The 25,989-nt window shown below is 40.7% G+C and overlaps 1 protein-coding gene and 1 non-coding gene across 3 annotated transcripts in view; both read left to right on the top strand.

Moving 5' to 3' along the window:
- Cpvl (carboxypeptidase vitellogenic like) overlaps positions 1-25,077 on the top strand; it is a 132,762-nt gene extending 107,685 nt beyond the window's left edge. For both annotated transcript variants that reach the window (XM_046426046.2, XM_046426047.2), the window contains exon 14: positions 24,843-25,077. In XM_046426046.2, coding sequence (XP_046282002.1) covers positions 24,843-24,950 — 108 coding nt within the window. In that variant the 3' untranslated portion in view covers positions 24,951-25,077. The remainder of the gene's footprint in view (positions 1-24,842) is intronic.
- Trnaa-agc (transfer RNA alanine (anticodon AGC)) lies at positions 2,397-2,468 on the top strand. The gene has a single exon. It is a non-coding gene; the product is annotated as a tRNA-Ala (tRNA).
- Positions 25,078-25,989: the final 912 nt, after the last annotated feature.

The raw sequence follows: 25,989 nt of genomic DNA, 5'->3' as shown, positions 1-25,989 counted from the left end.
CCATCCATGGTCAGTTTATCAGTGGTCTTCGTTTTCTCAAATCCCTGGTAGACCACTGGTAACTTAGCCTTGTAGAAAAACTCTTTGGTCTATTCAAAGCATTAGCTTTGTTTTCTCAGCAGTTTCATGCTGTACTAAAATTTGCTCTTACCAGGTATCAGTGTGTCTGTCACCCTCCAACAGAGCAATTCTGTTGTGTCAGCTTTCAGTACCACCAGAGTGGTGGTTCTCAGCAAAGGTGCCATCCAACAGCCTCAGTAAACTCATTCCTGGATATCAATTACTGATCAACTACTAAAATGGATTGATGTCAAATTAAAAACAAAAGTTCAGTGTAAAGTCTTATCATGAACAAATTTCATTCCCATTGGTAATTCTTTAGCTCCAGCCAAGATCCCAGCTGAATTCTTCAACCTACTGAAAATTGAAAAAGTACTAGACCCATGATGGTCTGTATTGAACATGTACAAACTTTTTTTCCTTGTTTTTAGTCCCTTATTTAATAAGCGTTCTTAATCTGGGGTAAGCATTCTCTGGTTAGAATTCAAAGGGTTAGTAAACTTACAAGGGGAAAAATTCACATCTTCATTTTTGCTAACCTTTTACCAAAATAGCATTTCCTTCCATTTTGAATTATGAAATATAGCCTTTCCTTCCATGTTGAACGTAGGCAACAAATCACAGTGGCATCTGGACCTTTGAGTTTGTTGCCAATAGAAAGTAGAGATATTTTTACATCAAATACAGTGTCACATATGCTGTCATAGATATCTTGAAATAAATTTTTATGATCATCACCATAGTGATGATCAACCTACTGATTGCTCTTATAGAAGTATATACACACACACACACACACACACAAGCTGTGTTACAGATTTATATTTTACTGTGTTGGTTGTTTCAAAATAACAGCTTCATTTATAATCTAATATATACGTGTATTCAGCCCTTTCTATCCACAGGTTCTCTATCTGTGGGTTCAACCTACTGCAGATTGAAAATGTACGAGACCCATGATGGTCTGTATTGAACATGTACAAACTTTTTTTCCCTTGTTTTTAGTCCGTAGACAATACACTCTAATGATTATTTACATAGCATTTATATTGTATTAAGCATATAAATAATCTACAGATGTTTTGAAGTATACAGGAGGATGTTCTTAAGTTATATGCAAATACCATGCCATTTTATATAAGGGATTTGAGCATCCCTGGATTTTGGTACCCATGGGTGGGTTCTCTAGCCAATCCCCTGCAAATGCTGAAGGATGGAGAGACAACTGTGTGTGTGTGTATGTGTGTGTGTGTTGTATGATTTCAAATGTTATTATGAGAAAGTGTCCATAGACTGCACCAGACAAACATAGCGTGTGTGTGCGCGCACACACACACACACAGAATCAGTGCATTAAACTACTCTGAATTATTGAAAAAATTTATAGACTCTCTCCAACCCAAACTACAGACCATCTTGGGTGATCCCCTATAGAAGTTATGAGCTAAACTATCAGGTAGACTTGAATTTTGTCCTTAGTTTATTACCCTGGTGATACTATCACTATATTCTATTGACATTGTACTGTAGGGTTGAGAGAATAGCTATTGTGTTGTGCCGCACTTGGGTCCCTGCTCCACCACCTATGAACTGTGTGACTTTGAGCAACTGTTTCAGTCAGCTTTTTCACTGCTGTGACTAAAAGATCTGACAAAACTTTAGAGGAGGGAAGGTTTATTTGGAGGCTCATGGTTTCAGAGATCTCAGTCCATAGACAGCTGGCTCCATTCCTGGGGCTAAAGGTGAGGCAGAACATCACTGTGGAAGAGTGTGGTAAATAGAAGCAGCTCCCATGATGATCAGGAAGCATAGAGAGAGACTCCACTTGCCAGATACGAAATACATACTCCATAGCCACGATCCCAGTGCCCACCTCCTCCAGCCATACTTATCCTACCTGCCTTCAGTTACCACTCAGTTAATCCCATCTGGGGATTAATTCACTGATAGGGTTAAGGCTCTTAGAACCCAATCATTTCTCCTCTGAACCTTCTTGAATTGTCTCACACATCAGCTATTGGGGGACACCTCACATCCAAACCATAACAACAACTTACTTAAACTCTCCAAGAACATTGTCACCTGTAGATGGGGAAATAGTACCTTCCACACTCACAGCTCTCACAGGAGGAGCAATTATAAGGACGAGTTGGGATGGTGCTTATAAACCACTTGCCTCTCTACCTGGCACTTATAGTGTGTCATAAATATTTGTTCCTCTTGCTTTTGAGGACCTCTCCTAGCATTGTTTTATCTTCACAGGGTAAGAAAGTCTCTCTATGTTCACAGAGTCCTCAAGAGACATTTTTTACTAAAAGTTCAAATAATGAAGAGCTGGGGATATGGCTCAGTGGTAGAGCATTTGCCTAGCATGTGAGAGGCCCTGGGTTCAATCCCCAGCACTGCCAAAATTTTTAAAAATTCAAATAGGATAATGAGGCCTGTAGCATTTTATCAAGTAGGCATGGAGCAACTGTAATTGTGCCTAGTTTTAACTTCACCACAACAGGGAAACAGTCTTGCTGAGAAGTAGAGGGCATAGGGAGGGCTGGGGAGGTGTTCCACATTTTGCTGCATGACGGTGAGTCCCTTCTAGTTTAACAGTCATCCCAAATTTCCCTGTTGCCAGTAAACAAAGTGCATCTAGCCTCTAAGTTTTGTGGGTTTTTTTTTTTTTGGTGTGGTGTGTGTGTGTGTGTGTGTGTGTGTACTGAGCTTCTAACATAGGGAAACAGAGAAGAAGAGAAACACAAGAGATTAGATTTAGAGCGTTAAAAACAAACTGTCAAAATAAAAGACCTCAATATCTGGCCACTTACCACTCTTCTGCTGTCAGGCTTGGAGATGCAGTATTTATTTTTGTTCCTGATATTTGTTTTTTTTTACACAGCAACCAGGGTCCCAGGGTCTGGCTTCTGGCACCAGGTCTGTTGTGCTGGAGCTGCTGGCCCAGGGGGACTTCCTACTTTGCCTTTGTTTCAGTTCAGTGGCATCTCCATCCTGCCTACCTGCTGGTTGGAACCATAGGCCCTGTCTCATCATCTATGTTGGAGAAAAGAAAAAAAAGCTCGACAGAGAACATGTTAAAGCTCTTAAAGACTCATTTTTGTGAGTTTGGCAGCACCAACAGGCAGTTTTCCTTTCCTTTTCTTTTTTTTAAACTAAATATTGAATACATAACAAAGAATAGTTATAAGGTCAAACAATGATAAATGAAGGTCTTTGTAATTATCAGCCAGTTTAAGAAATAAAACCTAACAGTAGTTCATCTTTTCCTCCCCATCCCTTTCTAATATTAATAGTTATATGACATATATATTGCAGCATTTTACTTTTTGTGTTAATTTTATATAAAATGAATTATTTTGTATGTATTTTGCAATAACATACTTACGCTATTCAACACTGTTTTGTGAGATTCACCCATACTGATAAGCTCAATTGGGCTTTGTTCTTTCTCATTGCTGCATGGTAATTCATGATGTGATTATATTATTCACCCATTCTACTGCTGATGGACATGTAGGTTGTCTCTAACTTCTTGCTACTGCAAATAGTGGGGCTGCAAACATTCTTGCACTCATCTCCTTGTGCTTGGTATAGTGTCACTAGATAATGTCTGTTTTTCAAATTGATTTTATCTTTGCAGGAATGCCTAAGAGTTCTGGTTATCCCTAGATCTCAGCAAACACTTGACTTGTCTCTTGTTATCTTGCACCTGAGCTTGTTAAATCGAAAGGAGGCTTAATGTCCTTTCCCATATCTTTACATTCATGGTGTGCTTTCTCTTTCTCTCACTTCTCCTGTCTTCTTTTCTGATACCATCAAATCAAAGGGCTCCAGCATCCACACACAGTGATGGTGGTGTGGACATGTCATGCCCATATCTTGGTGGTGCTATGTGGGTACAGGTGCATTTTTTTTTTCTTTCTGGATGTCCGGTGCCAAAGTTGGCTACCAAATCATCTAGCTTTATAAAATGTCAGAAATGTATTCCTGTAGCATCTTTGCAATTCAACTCTGCTAATATTGGCTCAGTAATAAGAAGCAACTAATACAATCAACAGATTTCAGTGTATGCCTTGGATTTGCAGACAAGCCCCAGACCAGAGGGAAAACAATCTGAATCTTTCTCTAGCAGAATATCTCTCACTTCCATCACTCATCTATGGAAACAGGGAAGAAAAGTGACGCCAGTTCCTTTGCCATGAGTTTCACTAAAAAATTAAGAATAGTCATTGGTAAACACTTCCCACCCAGCTCCTCAGCTGGAATTTGTCACATCTGCTTTATAGTATCCTTCTCCTCAGCCTGATTTCATTCATTTCCTAATGCTCCTCATAGAAACCACAAAGAACTACTTAAAAAGAAAAACACTGCATTTATACAAACCAATAAACATAGTGCAGCATTTTGGGGACATTAAAAAAACATGAGGGCTGACCCATGCTGTAAATTCCAAAATGAAATCGTTTATGCTTCGTGGTGTTTTGAAAGATGCTGTTCAAGAACATTCTGAATATGTATGTTAAGTCGCTGCTGTTTAGTTTGTTCCCTTTTCCAGTAGCCTCTTCAGGGGGTCTTCACTAGCCTCCCTCCTCCTCAATTCACCCTCCTTTCTGTTTTTTTTTTTTTTCCAAAAGGCAAGTCTGGTCATGTGTCTTTCCTTGTTTAAAGCCTCTTCCAAAGGTTTGACAGCTGCAGCATGAAGTTTGAATTGAACATGGGTTAGTGAGATATTTATTTGATCTGGCTTCTGCTCCATTTCCCCATCTGAACTCTTACTCTCCCTCCTTTCCAATTAGAATCCTAAGGAAAAAGGCAACCCCCCCCCCCCCCAGTTTTTACCCATCACACAAAGTTTTTACCCAAAACAACAATTCACTCCCATTCCCCTCCCTTGCCTCTGAAGGTCTTTTTTTTTCTGCTCAGAAGACACCCATTTGCCTTTCAAAACTAAGCCCCAGCACCCCTTCTGGGAAGCCCACTATGCTCCTGCCCCCAAGATTATCTTCTCTGCAGCTCTAACTAGGTTCAATTGCATGACTGGGGCTGCATAATTTAATTCTTTGGAGGGGGTGGGTCCCGGGATTGAACTCAGGGGCACTCGACCACTCAGCCTCATTCCCAGCCCTATTTTTTTGTAGTCTATTTAGAGACAGGATCTCACTGAGATGCTTAGCACCTCGCTTTTGCTGAAGATGGCTTTGAACCCACGATCCTCCTGCCTTAGCCTCCTGAGCTATGCCAGGCTCATAATTTAATTCTTTAACTGTATTCCTTGCTATTTGATACTGAGCTGGTTGAGGACAAGAACAATGTATCATTTTTCTCTGCCACACATCTATTTCCAGGGCTCCTGGCTCCAAGTCAGTGCTCAGGGAATTAAAATCCAAGGGGCTTCTGCAGTAGAAGCCACTATCCTATGCTTCTGAGTGCGTGTATGCAAGCTGTGTATGTGTGTGTGTGTGTGTGTGCATGCTTACATGTGTGTGTTAGTACTACATCTAACTGTGTCATGGCTACTCACCATGTGCACACACCAGACTGTGTTCTAGGAAATAGACATGCTGAGAAAATAGACATGCAGCTAGAACACCTCCCTCTAAATAGAGGTTGCATTTTTACATCCACCAAAGAGTATTTCCTTTCTGTGTTCCAAAGGAGGGAAAAAACGAGAACAATTCTGGAACACAAATTCATGGAAGTGATTGTAGAAGTTACCAGAACTGAGGAGCATCCTCTCCTTTAAAAAAAAAAAAATTGGATTCTTGGGTTTTGTTTTGTTTCCTTTGCTTAAAAAAAAAATTTACCCAGCTTGCTTCCTGAAAACAAAGGAAATAATAAACAATAGCAATTCCAAATTTTACTCTGATTATTTGCCAGGAGTCTTTCTTAGTTCATGTGGTTCTATTTCATTAGAGAAGACCAATTAGCATAAGAAGAATGCTTCTAAATTAAGCTACCCAAATATGCACTTAGTTAATACTCTGTGAGCTAATTTATTGTATTATTTAAAATATAAATTGGCTAGCAGATCTATTTATTGAAGTATAACAGCTAGGAAACAATGCATAATTTTCTCTTAGCTGTTGAGTGGTTTTTAATAATCTATTGAAATTTAAAAGAGAACCATTTCATTAAATGGAAAGTGAGTAAATGCTAAGAAGTCTAAAATTTAAAGAATTATCCACCCATGGAGAATAGGTTTTAAAAATTAATGGTATTTTTGGAACAAAGAGAACAGGGGTTTGCTTTTTAAACAGTAACTTTTTGTTGTTTTAGTCTGAAAGTGTAACCAAAGACTCACAAAATCACTTGTGGGAATGTTAAACAGAGCCAAAAAGTAAATAAATAAGGTAGAGAGTGGAGTGGAACAGAGACCTGGGAGGTGGGAAGGAGCAATGTAAAGTTGTAAACTCGTGTTCAAACATCGCCCTTTTGTTAGCTGGCACCGATTTTGGTTTGGCAGTAAAGAGTGTGTGTCCTGTTTTATTCCATCAACTGGCTTCATGAAGATGTCTTGCCATTAGGCCTGGTCTGTATTCTAAATACCTGGACCTGGGGACATTTAGCGGTTTTTGGAGGCCCTTTAAGCAATGGGTCAGTAATACAGTTGAATCCAAATACCCTGTCTCCCCTGGAGTTTACCTGAACAGACCAGCTGTGGAGCACCTAAGCATGCTCTGATACAAATAGAAGGATCTCCTGCAGGAGATGGCATGGTCTTGAAACATTGTCATCGCCAATTATACCAGAACTCAGGGTGGGGATGGGGTGTAGGCAGGAATGGAAGCAGGTGACAGGCCTTCCTCACCTTTCAGCCATTATTTGAAATCTGGCCTGATTCCCTGAGCCACAGTTTCAGATAATTTAGGGACCTTATAGTGTAGCAGAAAATGAGGGTCAGGACATCGAGATCTGGAAGCAACAATTTATTAGTGGTGCCATGTCCAAGAGGGATAATTCCCAAAGTCTGAGCCCTGAGCACAACAGGGCTTTTACTATTATACATAAGTAAGTTTGGGATACATCAAGGCAAGAGAGTTGGTGCAATTCTATTAGAGTGTGCATCTTACATTCTTTATATGGGTACAACTTATCAACAGCCTAGGGACTCTTAGCTCATTTGGCTTAGGGACTTTTACTTCATTAAACCTAAAGGGGGATTGTTCTGTCTCTGTCAAATTGTTTCCTACTTCTGCTACCATGGTTATCTATTATAGGTGCCTTTTAACCACTGCAGGTCTCTATAGTTAAATGTCAGTAAGCAGAGCTTCTGTGTGTCAGTGTGCAAAACCACAGCCTGTCAGCTCTTATATTGTTAAGTTCCCATTTTGCTCTACCACAATAGTCTATCCATTTCTACCGATATTTCTTGGTGGAATGGCAGCTTTCCAACACTATGACAAAATACCTGAGATAATCAACTTAACAAGAGGAAAGGTTCACTGTGGCCCAACTTTCCAGGCTTTCTGTTCATAGTCAGCCTATTGCTTTGGGGTCTGTGCTGAGGCAGCACATCATGGCAGGAAGTACATGGTGAAGCAAAGCTGCTCACCTCATGGTAGCTGGGAAGCAGAAGGAAAGAGACAGGAAGGGTCTAGGGTCCCATTATCTCCTTGTAGGGCATGTCTTCCTTGACTAGATCCAACCTTCCCAAAGTTTCACTACTCCCAATAGAACTACAGGCTGGCTACCAAGCTTTCAATACCTGGGTCTTTGGGGGAGGTTTCATATCCGAACTATAACCCTGGGGTTTATCTTGAAAAGGAGGAACAGCGCCAGAACATTTAGACTGTCTTTGGAGAGACAAAATTTCAGAACCAGTGGCCTGAAGGATTTGTACTGTTTGTCAGAGACACGGATTTGAACTGTTTGTCAGCTTCAGGTGTAAATACTCTCACCTTGACCATTTTCAAGCTAACACTTCGACACTAGTTTTTGTGGAGTCAAGCAGCAATGTGTGCGATCGTCCTTTATGATCCTGCGAGAGGGAACTCCAGCACACCCCTGCCAGAACTTTCCTGCATGGCTGTTTGCAGGAAGTACAACTTCAGCAGGTTGGCTGGCTCTTGTTCCATGATACCCAAAGGCTCAGAGCCAGGAGCCAAGTCCTTGCAGCACCCCGGGCAGAGAGAATTGATTGCTGTAACCTCTGCCCTCTCCTCCCCCGCTCTCATTCTCTCCTCCAAAAGAAACTACAAGCGTAGATTGCAAAGCGAGATACCGGGGGAAGGGTAAATAATGAACTGAATTGTGCTTTTTAATCCTCCTGTGGGTATCAAGTATAAAACCTGGACTCAGGATGACCAAATGAGGAAGGGAAGTCTCGATTACTTTTTAATTGCATCAAATCCTGTGTTATAAAGTGGGTTCCTAAAAGGGGAGAAAGAAAGGACAGCTTTCTGCTCTTGAGGCGAGACAAGTGAGGTCTTGCCTGCCTGACATTTCTGTGAGGGAGCAGAGGGCGTTTGGCACTGTGTGTAGTGACAGGGGGAGAAGGGTGAGGAAGAGAATGGGCTGGATCATGGTTGTTGGCAAGTCTCAAGGTAAAACTCTGTAGGTACAATTACGTTGAGAATATGGATGGAGATTCGATCTCATTCAAGCTGCTTTCCTACTTTAATTGGGACCTTTCCCATGGGAAGGAAAGACTCACAATATGGAAATCAAAGAAACCTGGGAGATAAATGTTGCCCTTCCTGAAGAATGCATTATAATCGTTTTTTCCTGAAAAAAAATACAGTAATGAATGTCATATTTATTACCATTTTAATGTCTGCTCTTACTCCACTAATTAAAGGAAAAAACGTTCTTTTGACCATAAAAACTCAGATAATAGTGCAGGGACGATTAGGTTTAATGCTTACTATTTGCCTCTATTAACTTATGACACAAAGTTAGTACATATTTGGGGACTAAGCACCATGTAATGCTTCATACGCATTGTCTCTTTGAATCCTGGAAGAATCCTTGGTTGTTAGAGTCACCAACCAATCCAGATTATGCAGTTCTTTTTTAACTCTTTTTTTACTAAAAATTTTGTATTTCTAGAAACCCCTTTGTCCAGGGCAAATTGAGACGACTGGCCACCTTAAATCTTATCTCCATTTTACAAATGAGAAAAATAGAAGCAGTGATGTCACTATGGCAAAGTCCCAGAGATGGAATCAAACCAAATCTGCTTCATCCTGAATCAATGCTCTGGAGCACCAGCCCAAATTTCTTCCTCCCACACAGTAATATCATTTCACTGTCTTCAAATTTTCTTTGTTTCTGTGGAGTAGTCAACTTCTTTTCCCATGACAGCTTATAAAATGCTGTCTTTGCTTTCAGCAATGTACCATTATGTGTTTAAATGCAGTAAGTTTTCCTTTTGTTTATCCTGTTTAGGATTCACAGAGTTTCCCGAATGACTTTGCACAATTTTGGAAATTGCTCTGTCAGCATTTGTAAATGTTGCTACTACTTTTGCCCCATTGCTACTTTATTTTATTCTAGGACTTCAGGTCAATGTAAGTGAGATGTTTTGCAGTTTCAAGTTTTACCTTCTCTTTTCTGAATTTTTCATTCTTGTATTCTCCATGCTTCTTTCTGGATATTTTTGTCAGATTTAGAAAATATGAACTTCCAGTTCACGTATTTTTTCTTCTACTGTATCTGATCTACTGCAAAACTCTCTATGTAGTTCTTCACTTCAGTTAGCAATGAATGACCTTTTGGTTCTAGAATTTCCATTTGGTTCTTTTTTATATTTTCTAATTCTCTGGTGAATTCTCTATTTTCCCCCTTAACTTCTTGAATGTTTTGTTCACAGTTATTTAAAAATCTATACCTGGTAACTCTAGTAGCTGAAGGGAAAAACCCTTTGATTTGATTATGTCTTTTGGCACATATACTAGATTTTATTGAATGCTGGACAAAGTGTCTGAAGAAAGGCCTTATCTCTTCCTGAAGAGAATTTGATTTCTTCTGGAAGGCAGTGAGAATAGGGACAAATCACCTTCATTCAGGCAGGGCCTGAGAGGATCTTGAGTGCTGGGTTTTAAAGTCTGTGAGGCTCACCTGCTTCTGGTTCTCCATCACTGGTTGCTGGGAGCCATTAGCCAAGTAAGTATGACAATTTCCTTGCCAGCGTACCCCATGTTGCAGTGACATTGAATGTACTTAACCTTGCTCAAGGACCAAGGCAGATTAGGGTGTTCCCGGTTTTAAGATAATCTTGTTTAGGGCGTTCCCAGTTTAGGTTCCAGGTTTAAGGTTTAAGATTATTCCTGCTGGGAATAGGGCGTATCCTGCTGCCTGAGTTCCCCTTGAGTTCTCACGGGATTCAGACAGTATATTTTGGAGATAGAAGCCCAGTGGAGGTGGATTTGGGCAGAGAACGTGGATTTGGGCAGAGAACGTGGATTTGGGCAGAGAACGTGGATTTCCCCAGAATGTGATTGTAGATGGCTGGTGTGAGTTCGGGAATAAAGAGTTGCTGTTTGAATCTACAAGCTGTGTGGTGGCTCGTGATTGTGTGCCCAGCCAGACTGCGGCATTTGTGCCCAGCCAGACTGTGGCATTTGGCGGCCCGTGCGGGGAACTTCTGAAGCTTAGAGGTAAGTGAAATTTCTCACCCTTGAGGAAGAGAGAAAGAATGGGTCACCAATTCAAAAAACAATGTGTTATTGTTTTGATTTATTTTGTTTTTATTTCAAGTTGCCTGTTCCTAGAACTTTCTCAGGCAAACTGGGGAAAATGGTTGGCTCAAAGTTTGAAGTTGTTCACCCCCGAGGAAGAGAAATTGTTAGAGGAAAGAGGCACCCCAGTAAGACCAAGAACAGTTAGGACATATGTTGATACAATACAAAAATGTAGCACATGGCTTTTTAAAGACGAGTTATTAAGTATATCAATGGGACCATCATGGTATCCTATAGAAGGATTTTTCTTCAACAAGAAAGAGATGGCTAATTCTGTTTACTACATTTGTCTAAGATCTTTGTTTTTACAGACATCTAATGAATTTACAAAGCTGAAGTGTTAAAATATCAACCACTAAATGTGAAATCAAGTACTCTTTACTTATTAAGTCCCATAAGGTAATATATTTAAACATTATGTGTGTTTTCATAAATTGGTAAATGGAAAAATGTTTAATATTGCTTTGTGTCTGTGTCTTTGCTGAAACAAGGTTACTAAGTGTTAAGATTCTATCATGTGTAATTTATATACAAAGAGTAAAAAAATTTTCAGTTGGGTTTCAATTATAGTATTATAGTATCATAAAAAACATGAAAGTCTTTCATCTTATTAAAGTGGAGTAATTTGTCTAAATCAGAAATTTTATAAGAGTTGTTTCAAAATGTGAATTTATAAAAAGGGTTAACGGTTAAAAAAGAGAGAAAAAGATTCAAGATGTGGAAATATATTTTAATATAAAAGGTTAAAGGAAAAAGAAATGTTATCTAGATGAGATAATCTCTGTGTGGTAAAGTAAAAAGTTGTAAAATGCCGTTTAAAAATATTTTGAGGAAACTAGACTTACTTTAAAAGCTTGAGAAAGGAAGAAAGAAAAAAAAAAGTATTTGTACATGGCAGATTGAGACAAAGTTTCTCAATGGAGTTAAAAAAAAAAAAGCCTTTGGTTGAAGGGCAGCCATGTAAACTAACATTGAAGCGATTTAAACAGAATCTAAGCCTCGTTTAAAAGAGTGAAGTTGTAGGTGGTGAAAAAGTACATTTAAAAGTACAGTATAGATGATAATTAAAAGGTTAAATTGAAGGTGGTCGAGATACCTTCATGGCGGAAAAAAGATTGCTTTATTGCATCATTCGAAGCCTAGTTAATCTTAAAGGCATTACTTAAAAAAAAATGGGAAGATAATAGGATAAAAGATACTTAGATAAAGAAGATCAAAAAGTGAAAAACTTTAAAGACAGAAGTATAGAAAGTTAAAAAGAAAAAAAGATAAACAAGATGTAGAAAGATAAAAAAATGTAGGAAGACAAGAATTTTAAACCCACAAAATAGGAAAAAAAAATAGGAGGAAAATAAGTGTTGGCTCTCATGGACCTGAACAAAAGCTTGTGGTGTCTTCCCGTGTCAGCTGGCCTTCCCAGGTCTGCAGGTCCAAATTTTCTTTTTTGGGGGGGTTTTCTTTGTTTTAGTTTTTTGGTCCCCCAAGTACCATAATGCTGCTGAAAGTTCTCCTTAGCATTTTATTCTTTAATCTGTCAGTTGTTGCTTGGCTTCTTGGTCAGGAATCTTAGAAATCAGTGAATTTCTCGAGAGCCGCCCCCCACCCCCCACGCCTGCCAGGTAGGGGAACTGTGACCACCGACAGAAAAGGCCCAGTGGCCCGCGGCGGGACAGAGCTTCCAATCACTCCTGCAAGGTAGGCGGGCCTGCGACCCACCGGCAGAAGAGGAGCAGCGGCCTGCTGAGAGGCAGAGCCGCCCCCTCCCCCTGCACCGGCAAGGTAGAGGGAACTGTGACCCAGGTCCAGCGGCCTGCTGAGGGGCAGAGCCGCCCCCCACCCCCCGCGCCTGCCAGGTAGGTGGAACTGTGACCACCGACAGAAAAGGCCCAGTGGCCCGCGGTGGGACAGAGCTTCCAATCACTCCTGCAAGGTAGGCGGGCCTGCGACCCACCGGCAGAAGAGGAGCAGCAGCCTGCTGAGAGGCAGAGCCGCCCCCTCCCCCTGCGCCAGCAAGGTAGAGGGAACTGTGACCACCCACAGAACAGGCCCAGCGGCCTGCTGAGGGGCAGAGCCGCCCCCCACCCACCGCGCCTGACAGGTAGGTGGAACTGTGACCACTGACAGAAAAGGCCCAGTGGCCCGCGGAGGGGCAGAGCTTCCAATCACTCCTGCAAGGTAGGCGGGCCTGCGACCCACCAGCAGAAGAGGAGCAGCGGCCTGCTGAGAGGCAGAGCCGCCCCCTCCCCCCTGCGCCTGCAAGGTAGACAGAACTGTGACCACCATCAGAACAGGCCAGACCTGCAACCGAGAGACAGAACAGGCCCAGTGGCCTGAGGAAGGGTAGAGCCGCCCCCCCCCGCACCTGCAAGGTAGGCGGAGCTGCGACCCACTGGCAGTACAGCCCCAGAGGCCTGCAGAGGGGCAGTGCCGCTGCCTGCGCCTGCAAAGTAGACAGAACTGCGACCACCGACAGAACAAGCCTAGCGGCCCACAGAGGGACAGAGCCGCCGCCCGCGCCTGCAAGGTCGGCGGACCTGCTACCGACTGGCAGAGCAGGCCCAGCGGCCTGCCGGCGTGGTAGGCACATTGCCCCAATTGGAGGAGGGGCAGAGCTGCCGCCCGCGCCTGCGAGGGAGACTTTGCAACTATACAAGACCAATATAAATATATAGGGGGAAAATTCAATAGCACAACAGTTTCACCAAGTAGAAAGGAACGCGAACAGTATGAAGAGACAAGGAAAGAAAAGACCACAAGCATTGCAGGTCAAGTCAACGTTAGAAGAGGTAATAGCTGCAGCAGATGGAATGTCAGATAAAGAATTCAGGATATACATGCTTCAGATGATCTGGAGTCTCAAGGAAGACATCAGACAGCAAAATCAGACAATGAAAGATCACTTCAACAATGAATTACATAAACAAATCCAAGAAGCAAAAGATCAACTATACAGGGAAATAGAGGTTATAAAAAACAAACAAACAGAAATCCTAGAAATGCAGGAAGCAATAAGCCAACTTAAAAACTCAATTGAGAATACTACCAGCAGAGTAGAACACTTAGAAGACAGAACATCAGACAATGAAGATAAAGTATTTCAACTTGAAAAGAACATAGACAGCTCAGCAAGACTGTTAAGAAACCATGAGCAGAACATCCAAGAAATATGGGATAACATCAAGAGACCAAATTTAAGAGTCATTGGGATACAGGAAGGGACAGAGTTTCAAACCAAAGGAATGAGCAATCTATTCAATGAAATAATACGAGAAAACTTCCCAGACTTGAAGAATGAGACAGAACCCCAAATCCTAGAAGCCTACAGGACGCCGAATGTGCAAAATCATAAGAGACCCACACCTAGACACATTATAATGAAGATGCCCAACATACAGAATAAGGAGAGAATTTTAAAAGCTACAAGAGAAAGGAAGCAGATCACATTTAGGGGTAAGCCAATCAGGATAACAGCTGATCTTTCAACACAGACTCTGAAAGCTAGAAGATCCTGGAATAACATATTTCAAACACTGAAAGAAAATGGGTTCCAACCAAGAATTGTGTTTCCAGCGAAATTAAGCTTCAGGATGGAAGATGAAATTAAAACCTTCCACGATAAACACAAGTTAAAAGAATTTGCAGCTAGAAAACCATCTCTTCAAAACATCCTTGGCAAAACATTACAGGAAGAGGAAATGGAAAATAACAATGAAAACCAACAGTGGGAGGTAGGACACTAAAGGGGGGAAAATAATCAAAGAGGAAAACAAACCATGTTTAGTAACATAAATAAACAAATATGGCTGGAAGAACAACCCATATCTCAATAATAACCCTAAATGTTAATGGCTTAAACTCACCAATCAAGAGACACAGGCTAGTAGAATGGATCACAAAACAAGACCCAACAATATGCTGCCTACAGGAGATGCATTTGATAGGAAAAGACATACATAGGCTGAAGGTGAAAGGTTGGGAAAAATCATATCACTCATATGGACTTCGGAAACAAGCAGGAGTATCCATACTCATATCAAATAAAATAGATTTCAAGCCCAAGTTAATCAAAAGGGATAAAGAGGGACACTACATACTGCTCAAGGGAACCATACACCAACAAGACATAACAATCATAAATATATATGCCCCAAACAATGGTGCAGCTATGTTCATCAAACAAACTCTTCTCAAGTTCAAGAGTCTAATAGACCACCATACAATAATCAATGGAGACTTCAACACACCTCTATCACCACTGGACAGATCTTCCAAACAAAAGTTGAATAAGGAAACTATAGAACTCAATAACACAATTAATAACCTAGACTTAATTGACATATATAGAATATACCACCCAACATCAAGCAGTTACACTTTTTTCTCAGCAGCACATGGATCCTTCTCAAAAATAGATCATATATTATGTCACAGGGAAACTCTTTGACAATACAAAGGAGTAGAGATAATACCATGCATCCTATCTGATCATAATGGAATGGAACTGAAAATCAACGATAAAAGAAGGAAGGAAAAAGAATACATCACTTGGAGAATGAACAATAGGTTACTGAATGATCAATGGGTTATAGAAGACATCAAGGAGGAAATTAAAAAATTCTTAGAGATTAATGAAAACACAGACACAACATATCGGAATCTATGGGACACATTGAAAGCAGTTCTAAGAGGAAAATTCATTGCTTGGAGTTCATTCCTTAAAAAAAGAAAAAACCAACAAATAAATGATCTCATACTTCATCTCAAAATCCTTGAAAAAGAAGAGCAAAACAACAGCAAAAGAAGTAGAAGGCAAGAAATAATTAAAATCAGAGCTGAAATTAATGAAATCGAAACAAAAGAAACAATTGAAAAAATTGACAAAACTAAAAGTTGGTTCTTTGAAAAAATAAACAAAATCGACAGACCCTTAGCCATGCTAGCGAAGAGAAGAAGAGAGAGAACTCAAATTACTAACATACGGGATGAAAGAGGCAATATCACAACAGACACTTCAGAAATACAGAAGATAATCAAAAATTATTTTGAATCCTTATACTCCAATAAATTAGAAGATAGTGAAGGCATAGATAAATTTCTTAAGTCATATGATCTGCCCAGATTGAGTCAGGAGGATATAGACAACATAAACAGACCAATATCAATTGAGGAAATAGAAGAAACCATCAAAAGACTACCAACTAAGAAAAGCCCAGGACCGGATGGGTATACAGCAGAGTTTTACAAAACCTTTAAAGAGGAACTAATACCAATACTTTTCAAGCTACTTCGGGAAATAGAAAAAGAGGGAGAACTTCCAAATTCATTCTACGAGGCCAACATCACCCTGATACCTAAAGCAGACAGACACTTCAAAGAAAGAAAACTACAGACCAATATCTCTAATGAACCTAGATGCAAAAATCCTCAATAAAATTCTGGCCACTCGGATACAAAAACATATCAAAAAAATTGTGCACCATGATCAAGTAGGATTCATCCCTGGGATGCAAGGCTGGTTCAATATACGGAAATCAATAAATGTTATTCACCACATCAATAGACTTAAAAATAAGAACCATATGATCATCTCGATAGATGCGGAAAAAGCATTCGACAAAGTACAGCATCCCTTTATGTTCAAAACTCTAGAAAAACTAGGGATAACAGGAACATACCTCAATATTATAAAAGCAATCTATGCTAAGCCTCAGGCTAGCATCATTCTGAATGGAGAAAAATTGAAGGCATTCCCTCTAAAATCTGGAACAAGACAGGGATGCCCTCTCTCACCACTTCTGTTCAACATAGTTCTCGAAACACTGGCAAGAGCAATTAGACAGATGAAAGAAATTAAAGGCATCAAAATAGGAAAAGAAGAACTTAAATTATCACTATTTGCAGATGACATGATTCTATACCTAGCAGACCCAAAAGGGTCTACAAAGAAACTATTAGAGCTAATAAATGAATTCAGCAAAGTGGCAGGATATAAAATCAACACACATAAATCAAAGGCATTCCTGTATATCAGCGACAAATCCTCTGAAATGGAAATGAGGACAACCACTCCATTCACAATATCTTCAAAAAAAATAAAATACTTGGGAATCAACCTAACAAAAGAGGTGAAAGACTTATACAATGAAAACTACAGAACCCTAAAGAGAGAAATAGAAGAAGATCTTAGAAGATGGAAAAATATACCTTGTTCATGGATAGGCAGAACTAACATCATCAAAATGGCGATATTACCAAAAGTTCTCCATAGGTTTAATGCAATGCCAATCAAAATCCCAACGGCATTTCTTGTAGAAATAGAGAAAGCAATCATGAAATTCATATGGAAAAATAAAAGACCCAGAATAGCAAAAACAATGCTAAGCAAGAAGTGTGAATCAGGCGGTATAGCGATACCAGACTTCAAACTATACTACAGAGCAATAGTAACAAAAACAGCATGGTACTGGTACCAAAACAGGCGGGTGGACCAATGGTACAGAATAGAGGACACAGAAACCAATCCACAAAACTACAACTACCTTATATTTGATAAAGGGGCTAAAAGCATGCAATGGAGGAAGGATAGCATCTTCAACAAATGGTGCTGGGAAAACTGGAAATCCATATGCAACAAAATGAAACTGAATCCCTTTCTCTCACCATGCACAAAAGTTAATTCAAAATGGATCAAGGAGCTTGATATCAAATCAGAGACACGCCGTCTGATAGAAGAAAAAGTTGGCTACGATCTACATACTGTGGGGTCGGGCTCCAAATTCCTCAATAGGACACCCATAGCACAAAAGTTAATAACTAGAATCAACAAATGGGACTTACTCAAACTAAAAAGTTTTTTCTCAGCAAAAGATACAATAAGAGAGGTAAATAGAGAGCCTACATCCTGGGAACAAATCTTTACTCCTCACACTTCAGATAGAGCCCTAATATCCAGAGTATACAAAGAACTCAAAAAATTAGACAATATGAGAACAAACAACCCAATCAACAAATGGGCCAAGGACCTGAACAGACACTTCTCAGAGGAGGACATACAATCAATCAACAAGTACATGAAAAAATGCTCACCATCTCTAGCAGTCAGAGAAATGCAAATCAAAACCACCCTAAGATACCATCTCACTCCAGTTAGATTGGCAGCCATTATGAAGTCAAACAACAACAAGTGCTGGCGAGGATGTGGGGAAAAGGGTACACTTGTACATTGCTGGTGGGACTGCAAATTGGTGCAGCCAATTTGGAAAGCAGTATGGAGATTTCTTGGAAAGCTGGGAATGGAGCCACCATTTGACCCAGCTATTCCCCTTCTTGGTCTATTCCCTAAAGACCTAAAAAGAGCATGCTACAGGGACACTGCTACATCCATGTTCATAGCAGCACAATTCACAATAGCTAGACTGTGGAACCAACCTAGATGCCCTTCAATGGATGAATGGATAAAAAAAATGTGGCATTTATACACAATGGAGTATTACTCTGCATTAAAAAATGACAAAATCATAGAATTTACAGGGAAATGGATGGCATTAGAGCAGATTATGCTAAGTGAAGCTAGCCAATCCCTAAAAAACAAATGCCAAATGTCTTCTTTGATATAAGGAGAGTAACTAAGAACAGAGTAGGGTCGAAGAGCATGAGAAGAAGATTAACATTAAACAGGGATGAGAGGTGGGAGGGAAAGGGAGAGAGAAGGGAAAATGCATGGAAATGGAAGGAGACCCTCAGAGTTATACAAAAGTACATACAAGAGGAAGTGAGGGGAAGGGGAAAAATAATATAAGGGGGACAAACGAATGTCAGTAGAGGGGGCAGAGAGAGAAGAGGGGAGGGGAGGGGAGGGGGGATAGTAGAGGATAGGAAAGGCAGCAGAATACAACAGACACTAGTATGGCAATATGTAAATCAATGGATGTGTAACTGATGTGATTCTGCAATCTGTATATGGGGTAAAAATGGGAGCTCATAACCCACTTGAATCAAATTGTGAAATATGATACATCAAGAACTATGTAATGTTTTGAACAGCCAACAATAAAAAATTAAAAAAAAAAAAAAAAAAGAAATCAGTGAATTTCTCAAAGGGAAGGCAGCACTAGATGTAAGGTTCACTTCTCTGCAATTCTCTCCATGATTTTGGCCTCTCAAATCTTGGTTGCTCTCTAAAAAGCATTCTTTTCTTTTTAATTCAGCTTCTGTTGTTTTTCAGTAATGTGAGGTTAGTTTGGTACAGGCTACTATAAAGAAGTAGAAATCCTGAATTATAATACTGTTGCAACTGGTAATAAGATGGTACATACAGGAAGCCCTTTTGGACTGAATCAAGAAGCACCGAAAGTCTCTCTGGGCTACACCAGGAATGCGTACCACAGGGATGGCAGCACTTGGGCCTCCTGAAGCACCTAGAAGCCTCTTTCTGCCTGCTATTTGATAATCACCAGCTAGGCTACAAGTGCACGGTGGGAAAGCCCCAGGATAGTTGTCCCTGTGCATTGCTGGAGCAATTCTGCCTTGGTCTCCGATTTGTTTTTGCCTCGTTCTTTTTTAACAGATGTCTGCTAACAAGCTTTGGCTAGTTTTTGATTCTCATTTCCAATTACCCTTTCTTTTAAAATATATTTTATTTCAATGCATATTCATTTATTTCTACTATCAATTAGTCATATTAAAAGCTGAAAGCTAAAAGGCAAGTTTAAATAAATGCAGCATGGAATGAAAACAGAAAAAGAGTTTTGGGATAAATCAGAAAGTGCAAGTACCAAGATTCTCTTGAGCTTACACATCATTCCGTAGTGGAAATCAGGAACCATAAATCTATATATTGTACCTCCCGAACTTGTATCTCCCATGGCTGTCTTTCTTCTGCTCTGCTTAATACCACACTCTTTGCAAATCTACTCATGTCAGAAGCCTGAGATGGAAAGGTAGCAGAGGGTTTTCATTAAATCTATATTTCTGATTGATCTCTAATTTTATTAGTTCCACCACAGCTGCTTTCCCTCTCTGTCAGGAGCCTACATCACCTCTCTCTGTTCTTTTTTATTGTTGTGGTTCTTTTTAGATATACATGTTACTAGAGTGTATTTTGACATATATACCTGGAGTATAGCTTCCCATTCTTGTGGTTGTATGTGATGTGTAGTAACACTGGTCATGTATTCATATATGAACACAGGAAAGTCATGTCTGATTTTCCAATTCCTAAACCCCTTCCCTTCTTTTCATTCCCTTTGTCTAATCCAATGAACTTCTATTCTTCCACCAACCCCACCACCCCCTGTTGGCGTGCCCTTATGGTGTGTTAGCATCCACATATAAGAGAGAACATTTGGCCTTTGGTTTTTGGGGATTGGCTTATTTCACTTAGCATGATAGTCTCCAGATCTATCCATTTACTGGCAAATACCATAATTTCATTCTTCTTTATGGCTGATACTCCATTGTGTATATGTACCACATTTTCTTTATCCATTCATCTGTTGAAGGGCACCTAGGTTGGTTCCATAGCTTAGCTATTATGAATTGAGCTGCTGTCAACATTGACGTGGTGGAGTCTCCCTGTTCTGGTGGTCTCGGTCTTGCCCCAGTATCACTCCCTTCTAAATCAGCCTCCTCATTACATAGTAAGTAACTTCTGTAATGCAAATCTGAGGTTAGCACTACTCAAAACCCTCTCGGATCCAGAAGAGAAAAATCCATCCAGACAGAAAGCAGATCAGTGGTTGTGGGAGTTGGGAGAGAGGATATTGCTAACAGGGAAGGTTTCTTTGGGTTGATGAAAATATTCTGTAACTGGGTAGGGGCGATGTTGCACAACATTGTGAATGTACTAAATGCTACCGGATTGTGCACTTTAATATAGTTAAAAATGTTATGCTAAGTGTATTTTTATCATACACACACACACACACAGCCTGTAGGGATCAGCTCTCCCCCCACCCTGATTGTCACAGAGGTGACTGTGGTCCCCCTGTGTCTGCGGGTTCAACTCCTTCTGTTTTCCCTCCACTCCTTCAAGAACACAGATGCTCACAGCCTGCTGCCTGTACATGCAGTATCCCGCCCTCTGTGTTTGCACTGGGTTCCTCATCTCTGCGGGGCATCCTTCCATCCCTACCCCACCCATCCAAGGACCTTCTCTTCCAAGACTCCCTGCCAGTGCCCCCTGACAAGTCTGCATCAGCAAGGACAATGTGAACTTCGAATCCTCCATCTTAAAAGGCACATCTGGGAAGCCTTTACACCAGGCCTGCACCTCTAGATCCTGGGGGAATTAGCTATCGTTTTCTAAAAAATGAAACAGCTTGAAGGTTTATGTGTTTGCATAACCTTTTTTTTTTTTTGATTCATGACACATTTGTGACCCCCAGAAACATCTGGAACTCATGAGTTTAGCAGCACCCACATTGCATAGTTTCTGGTGACGAGAGGATTTCCATCCAGAAAGCCTTGAGATGAGTCTTGTCACAATTAAATTTCGCAATCGCGACCCTGCCACGTTTGTCACACACCTCCGAAAGGTTTGGGAGTGGTGAGGCTTGGAAATAGACAACCGAGTGGGTTATTGTTCCTCACTCAGAAATTTATTTTTTCGAGGCTAATGTTGATAAAATGCTGTTCGGGTCTCAGCTTGGGAACATGCGTGCTTGGGAATTGGGGGCGGTGAACAGCCTTTCTTCCTAAAAGAGCTCCCCTTTCTGACCTGATGAGGCCATTTCCAGTGTCACTGGGTCCTTGCAGATGGCAGATGGCAGTCAGAGCTAGTGCAGGCAAGCCACTGGGAAAACACGATGACCCCACCCTCCTTCAGCCAGCCTTCTCCACCTGATTATCACAGACACGTCCAGGGAGGTGTGAATCGAGACAGGAGTGGACACCCAGGCAGAATGAATGAACTAAGGGGACCTCATGAGGAGGCTTGATAACGTTCAGCTTATCTCCTCCCTTGGTGTGATCAGCGAGTCCCCTCTCACCACAGAACAGGAACAGTTCTCTGGGGTTTCTCTTCAGCTAGTCTTAAGGCCAGCCGCATCAGCATTGCTTCAGAATTGTTGGAATGCAGTTCTCAGCCCCCTCTCTGAACTTTGGAATTGGAGAGCCTATGTATTTTTATATAGGTTTAAGTGTGAGTCTGTTATTTAAAATAACAGCTTTAAGTTAAGTTTACTGAGATGAATATATGGAACACTGAATATCAATGTGGATATTTTGATCCTGGATTTTTAGCATGAATTATTGTTGGAAGCCTAATACCAGTAACTAGTAGGTGCTTAATACCAAGGCCAGGCACTATACTAAGTGTTCCATGGACATTATTCCATTATATGCTTACACAACTCACAATGACCCTGAGAATTAATATGTCTTTTCCCAATTGTACAAAGAAATGGAGGCTCCGACAGGTTAAGTTACTTGCCCAAGGTCACACAGCTTGCTGTACCCTCTTGTCGCTCTCCTGCACTCTTGACTCCTGAGCCCTGGCTATAAAGCACCGTGTTATCCCTCATTAGCCATAGCTCTGATTTTTGAGGCAGGATGACCTTTAGCTCTTGAGTCCTTGGTTTATTGCTGTTCCAGACCATTGCTGCCAAACTCATTTCTAGTTGAAGCAGCTGTATTTTGTCACACAAATGACTCATTAAGTGTCCTCATCGAAGCTGAAACTACACAGAAATCCCTCATCAGTTCCTCCCCTGGCTGAAAGTTTGGATGAGAATCTGCAGAAAGAAAATTCTAGCCTGGGGTTGTGGGGAAGTAAAGGTTTCACTCTAGAGTTACCTGAGGGTTTCTTGTCACAAGTATGTTTACTTTTGGTCTGTGACGAAACATGGCACATATTGGTTCTCCAGATGCAAACATGGACACAAATGGTGGATGGATCCATGATCCTTGCAGTAGGGCATCAATGACCACAGGGCTAGGGAGCATATGGCAGAAGTTGTCCCTTTGTAGAAGCAGGGACCAGCCCATCCCACACCTGAAAATGGCATCTGCCTCCATTAGAGGGCGTTGGGAAGTGGGCACTGAACTTCTGTGACTAAGCTGCAGGGTTCAGTTAGAACATGAAGAATCATTGTGCAGGCACTGGGATCCGACTTAAAGCAATGGTATTTGTATCAGATGTCAGGGTTGTAGCTAGTTATATTACAAGTGCGTGACTCTGACAAACCATCTCGGAAGCCCCAAACAGCCACACCGCCTCCACGCTTCTGTAAATTGTGCTGCCTGCAATTGTGTATGGATAACTGTGAGCAGCAGGGTAAGATTTTTTTCTTATAACGTTGATCCCAACTTACCTCTTAGCAAGATTGTGAGAAGATAAGTGTTGAGAGGTGGAGATATTTTCATATAATAAATATACTATTTTTTTCTGCCTCGGATCCCTTATATTGATGCATGTAAAAGAACCCAGACTCTTGGGAAGGGCCTTGTGAAGGTGGTCTTTACATGCTGATTATAATTTGACAACTAGAAGTTTCTGCAATGACCCCTTATTGCCTAGGTATATTCCCTTGACCCACTAGGAACTCCTCTCCATTGCCCACGTGTGACAGAGCACTCAGGCCATACTGATCTCTCCCAGAAGTGGCCTCCAAACACTCAGTGTCAGTCTTCATGGAGGCTTCCTGTTGCCCTCTGCTTGAGATATTTACCCACACTGGATGCCCAATTAGTGCAGAGACCAACAAGACTCTTTCTGTCTACATAGAGCCCAGTTCAAGGGGTGGCACCACTTGAACTCACCTGAACTAGAAATGCTAGCAGAATGCTTCATACAGCCTGATGAGGGCTTGGGAGACACAGGTGCACACACTGGTCCAACTGATGAGTCTATTGTAGAAAATAGACAACTATTTTCCTAAACAAGAATGTCCTACACTTAGGACAGCGCATTCATCATGCCTTGACTTTATGCAAAAGAAGAAAACGTCTAAACACACTGAGCTCCAGTTAAGGATGTGATGCTGAAATCTTCGGGGAGTTACTTTGAAATGTGTCCAAAGATTAGGTGGATAAATGGGTGCATAGTGGGATGGATAGAGGCATCCACATGTGAAATAAAATGAATAGTAATGCTGGGTGTGCACACCTGTAATCTCAGTGGCTTGGGAGGCTGAGGCAGGAGGATCCCAAGTTCAAAGCCCCCCTCAGCAACTTAGTGAGGCTCTAAGTAACTCAGTGAGATCCTGTCTCAAAAAAAAAAAATGTAAAAATGGCTAGGGATATGGCTCAGTGGTTAAGTGCCCCTGGGTTCAATCCCTGGTATCAAACAAAAACAAACACATTAATAGTAATGAGGGAATCTAAGTAGTGGGTATATGAAATTTTATTTTCAAATTTGCTGTATATTTTAAAATTTCCTAGTATGATATTGTGGAAAAATAATGTTCTAACTGCTGCTAAAAAAGAAAAAAAATGACTTTTTTTCAGGTGTCAAGGATTTCTTGTTACTTTTTAAAGAGAATCCAAATACACCCTTTATGATTGATAAGAAGCTAGAAAGAAAGGTGCCACTCAGTGTGAGGGCCAGTGGGGCTGGCTATCTGGAGGGTGGCATTGGGCAGGCATTGTACCCCGTTGCAGGCTGGCTGGCCTGGGGTGGAACTCCCCACCTCCAAGGCCCCACCAGGTGAGATTTACAGCAAAGTACCTCCAAATGAGGGGACCTGGGGGCAGGCATATCACTCCCAAGAGGAAAAAGAGAGGTAATCCTCAAATCTTATACAGATGAAAGATGAACACAATTTCATACAAATCAAATAATTACACAATTTAAAAAATTTCCTACCTTTATGTTACCTATTATTATTAAAACTATCAGAAATAAGATGATCAGCATATCCAAAGGCTCAGATTGGTGGAATATGTTCTCACATTTGTATTTCTTTTTGGGGTGCTGGGGATTGAACCCAGGGTCTTGCCCGTACAAGGCAAGTGCTGTACCACTAAGCCACATCCCAGCCCTCTTCTGGATTTTATAGAGACTTTAAACACTCTGATCCAAATTAAAACTTTTCATTTACTTAGAATATCTGCTTCTTTAAATTTCAAGTTTTCTTGTCTTTCTTCTTGAAGGTAATTGTTCGAGGTGGAGGACACATTTTACCCTTGGATCAGCCTCTGAGATCTTTTGACATGATCAATCGATTCATCTTTGGAAGAGGGTGGAATCCTTATGATTGACAGACAACTATTTTCCTAAACGAGAATGTCAGGAGCTTTAATCTGTGAAAAGAAAATTCTTAAAAACTGAAAATGTCTTATAAATAATAAAATTATATTTTTATATCTGCAAAATGTTTCTCATCAATAAAAATTAATGGTCCTTGAAACAAGCAAGTTTCTGAATTGCGGGGAGATGGTTTATTACGAAGGAAGTGAGCAAGAGGAAGGATCACATGACTTAACTTAGAGGATGGAGGGAAAGGATTCTGACATTGATCCTGACAGCAGGGGATGATGAGCTTCCGGGATCACAAGTAGGAATTTCTACTCCCTTTAAGAGTAAGTGAAAAGTGCAATAAAGAAATCAAGTTGTAACGCCTTGTTTTTTAAGTAACAGAAGTTTTTCATATGATGCATCTGAAGGTGTTTGGTAAATATTATTGGATAAGAAGAGCTGATTATCACCCCATAAGAAAGGATGAAGTTATAACAATTGTGATGAGATTTTTGAATATCTAGTCTTTGAGGAAAGTCAGCTTTGATTTATTTGAAATAGAAACCTTATGTATAAAAAGAATGATGGAAAAGGAATGATAGACAAGTTCATGATATCATGATATGCAGGAAATCTTATACAGAGAACATACTTAATCAGCTTAATTAGCCTTTCTTCTTCCCTCCCTCCCTTCCTTCCTTCTTTCTTGGTGGTTTGTTTGAGGGGATACTACACATTTACCAGGCAGCCTATAGGCCACATAAGATGATTCATTTTTAATTTGATTTATAAATTCTCTTAATTCTTTTATCAAAGAGCAACTTAAATTTTCTTTTCTTTCTCTTTCTCTCTCTCTCTCTCTCTCTCTCTCTCTCTCTCCCCCGCCCCAGGGATTGAATCCAGGAGCACTTAACCACTAACTCACATCCCTGGCCCTATTTTGTATTTTATTTAGAGAGAGGATCTTGTTGAGTTAGTTAAGCCCTCGCTAAATTGCTGGCCTTGAACTTGCAATCCTCCTGCCTCAGCCTCCCGAGCTTCTGGGATTACAGCATGCACCAC

This window comes from Marmota monax, unplaced genomic scaffold, assembly GCF_021218885.2.
Source record: "Marmota monax isolate L192 unplaced genomic scaffold, Marmota_monax_Labrador192_F-V1.1 WCK01_AAM20220418_F8-fsc00133, whole genome shotgun sequence".
Classification (NCBI taxonomy): Eukaryota; Metazoa; Chordata; class Mammalia; order Rodentia; family Sciuridae; genus Marmota; species Marmota monax.
Note: the sequence above shows the minus strand (reverse complement) of the source record. Positions and strands in the feature narration are given on the sequence as shown.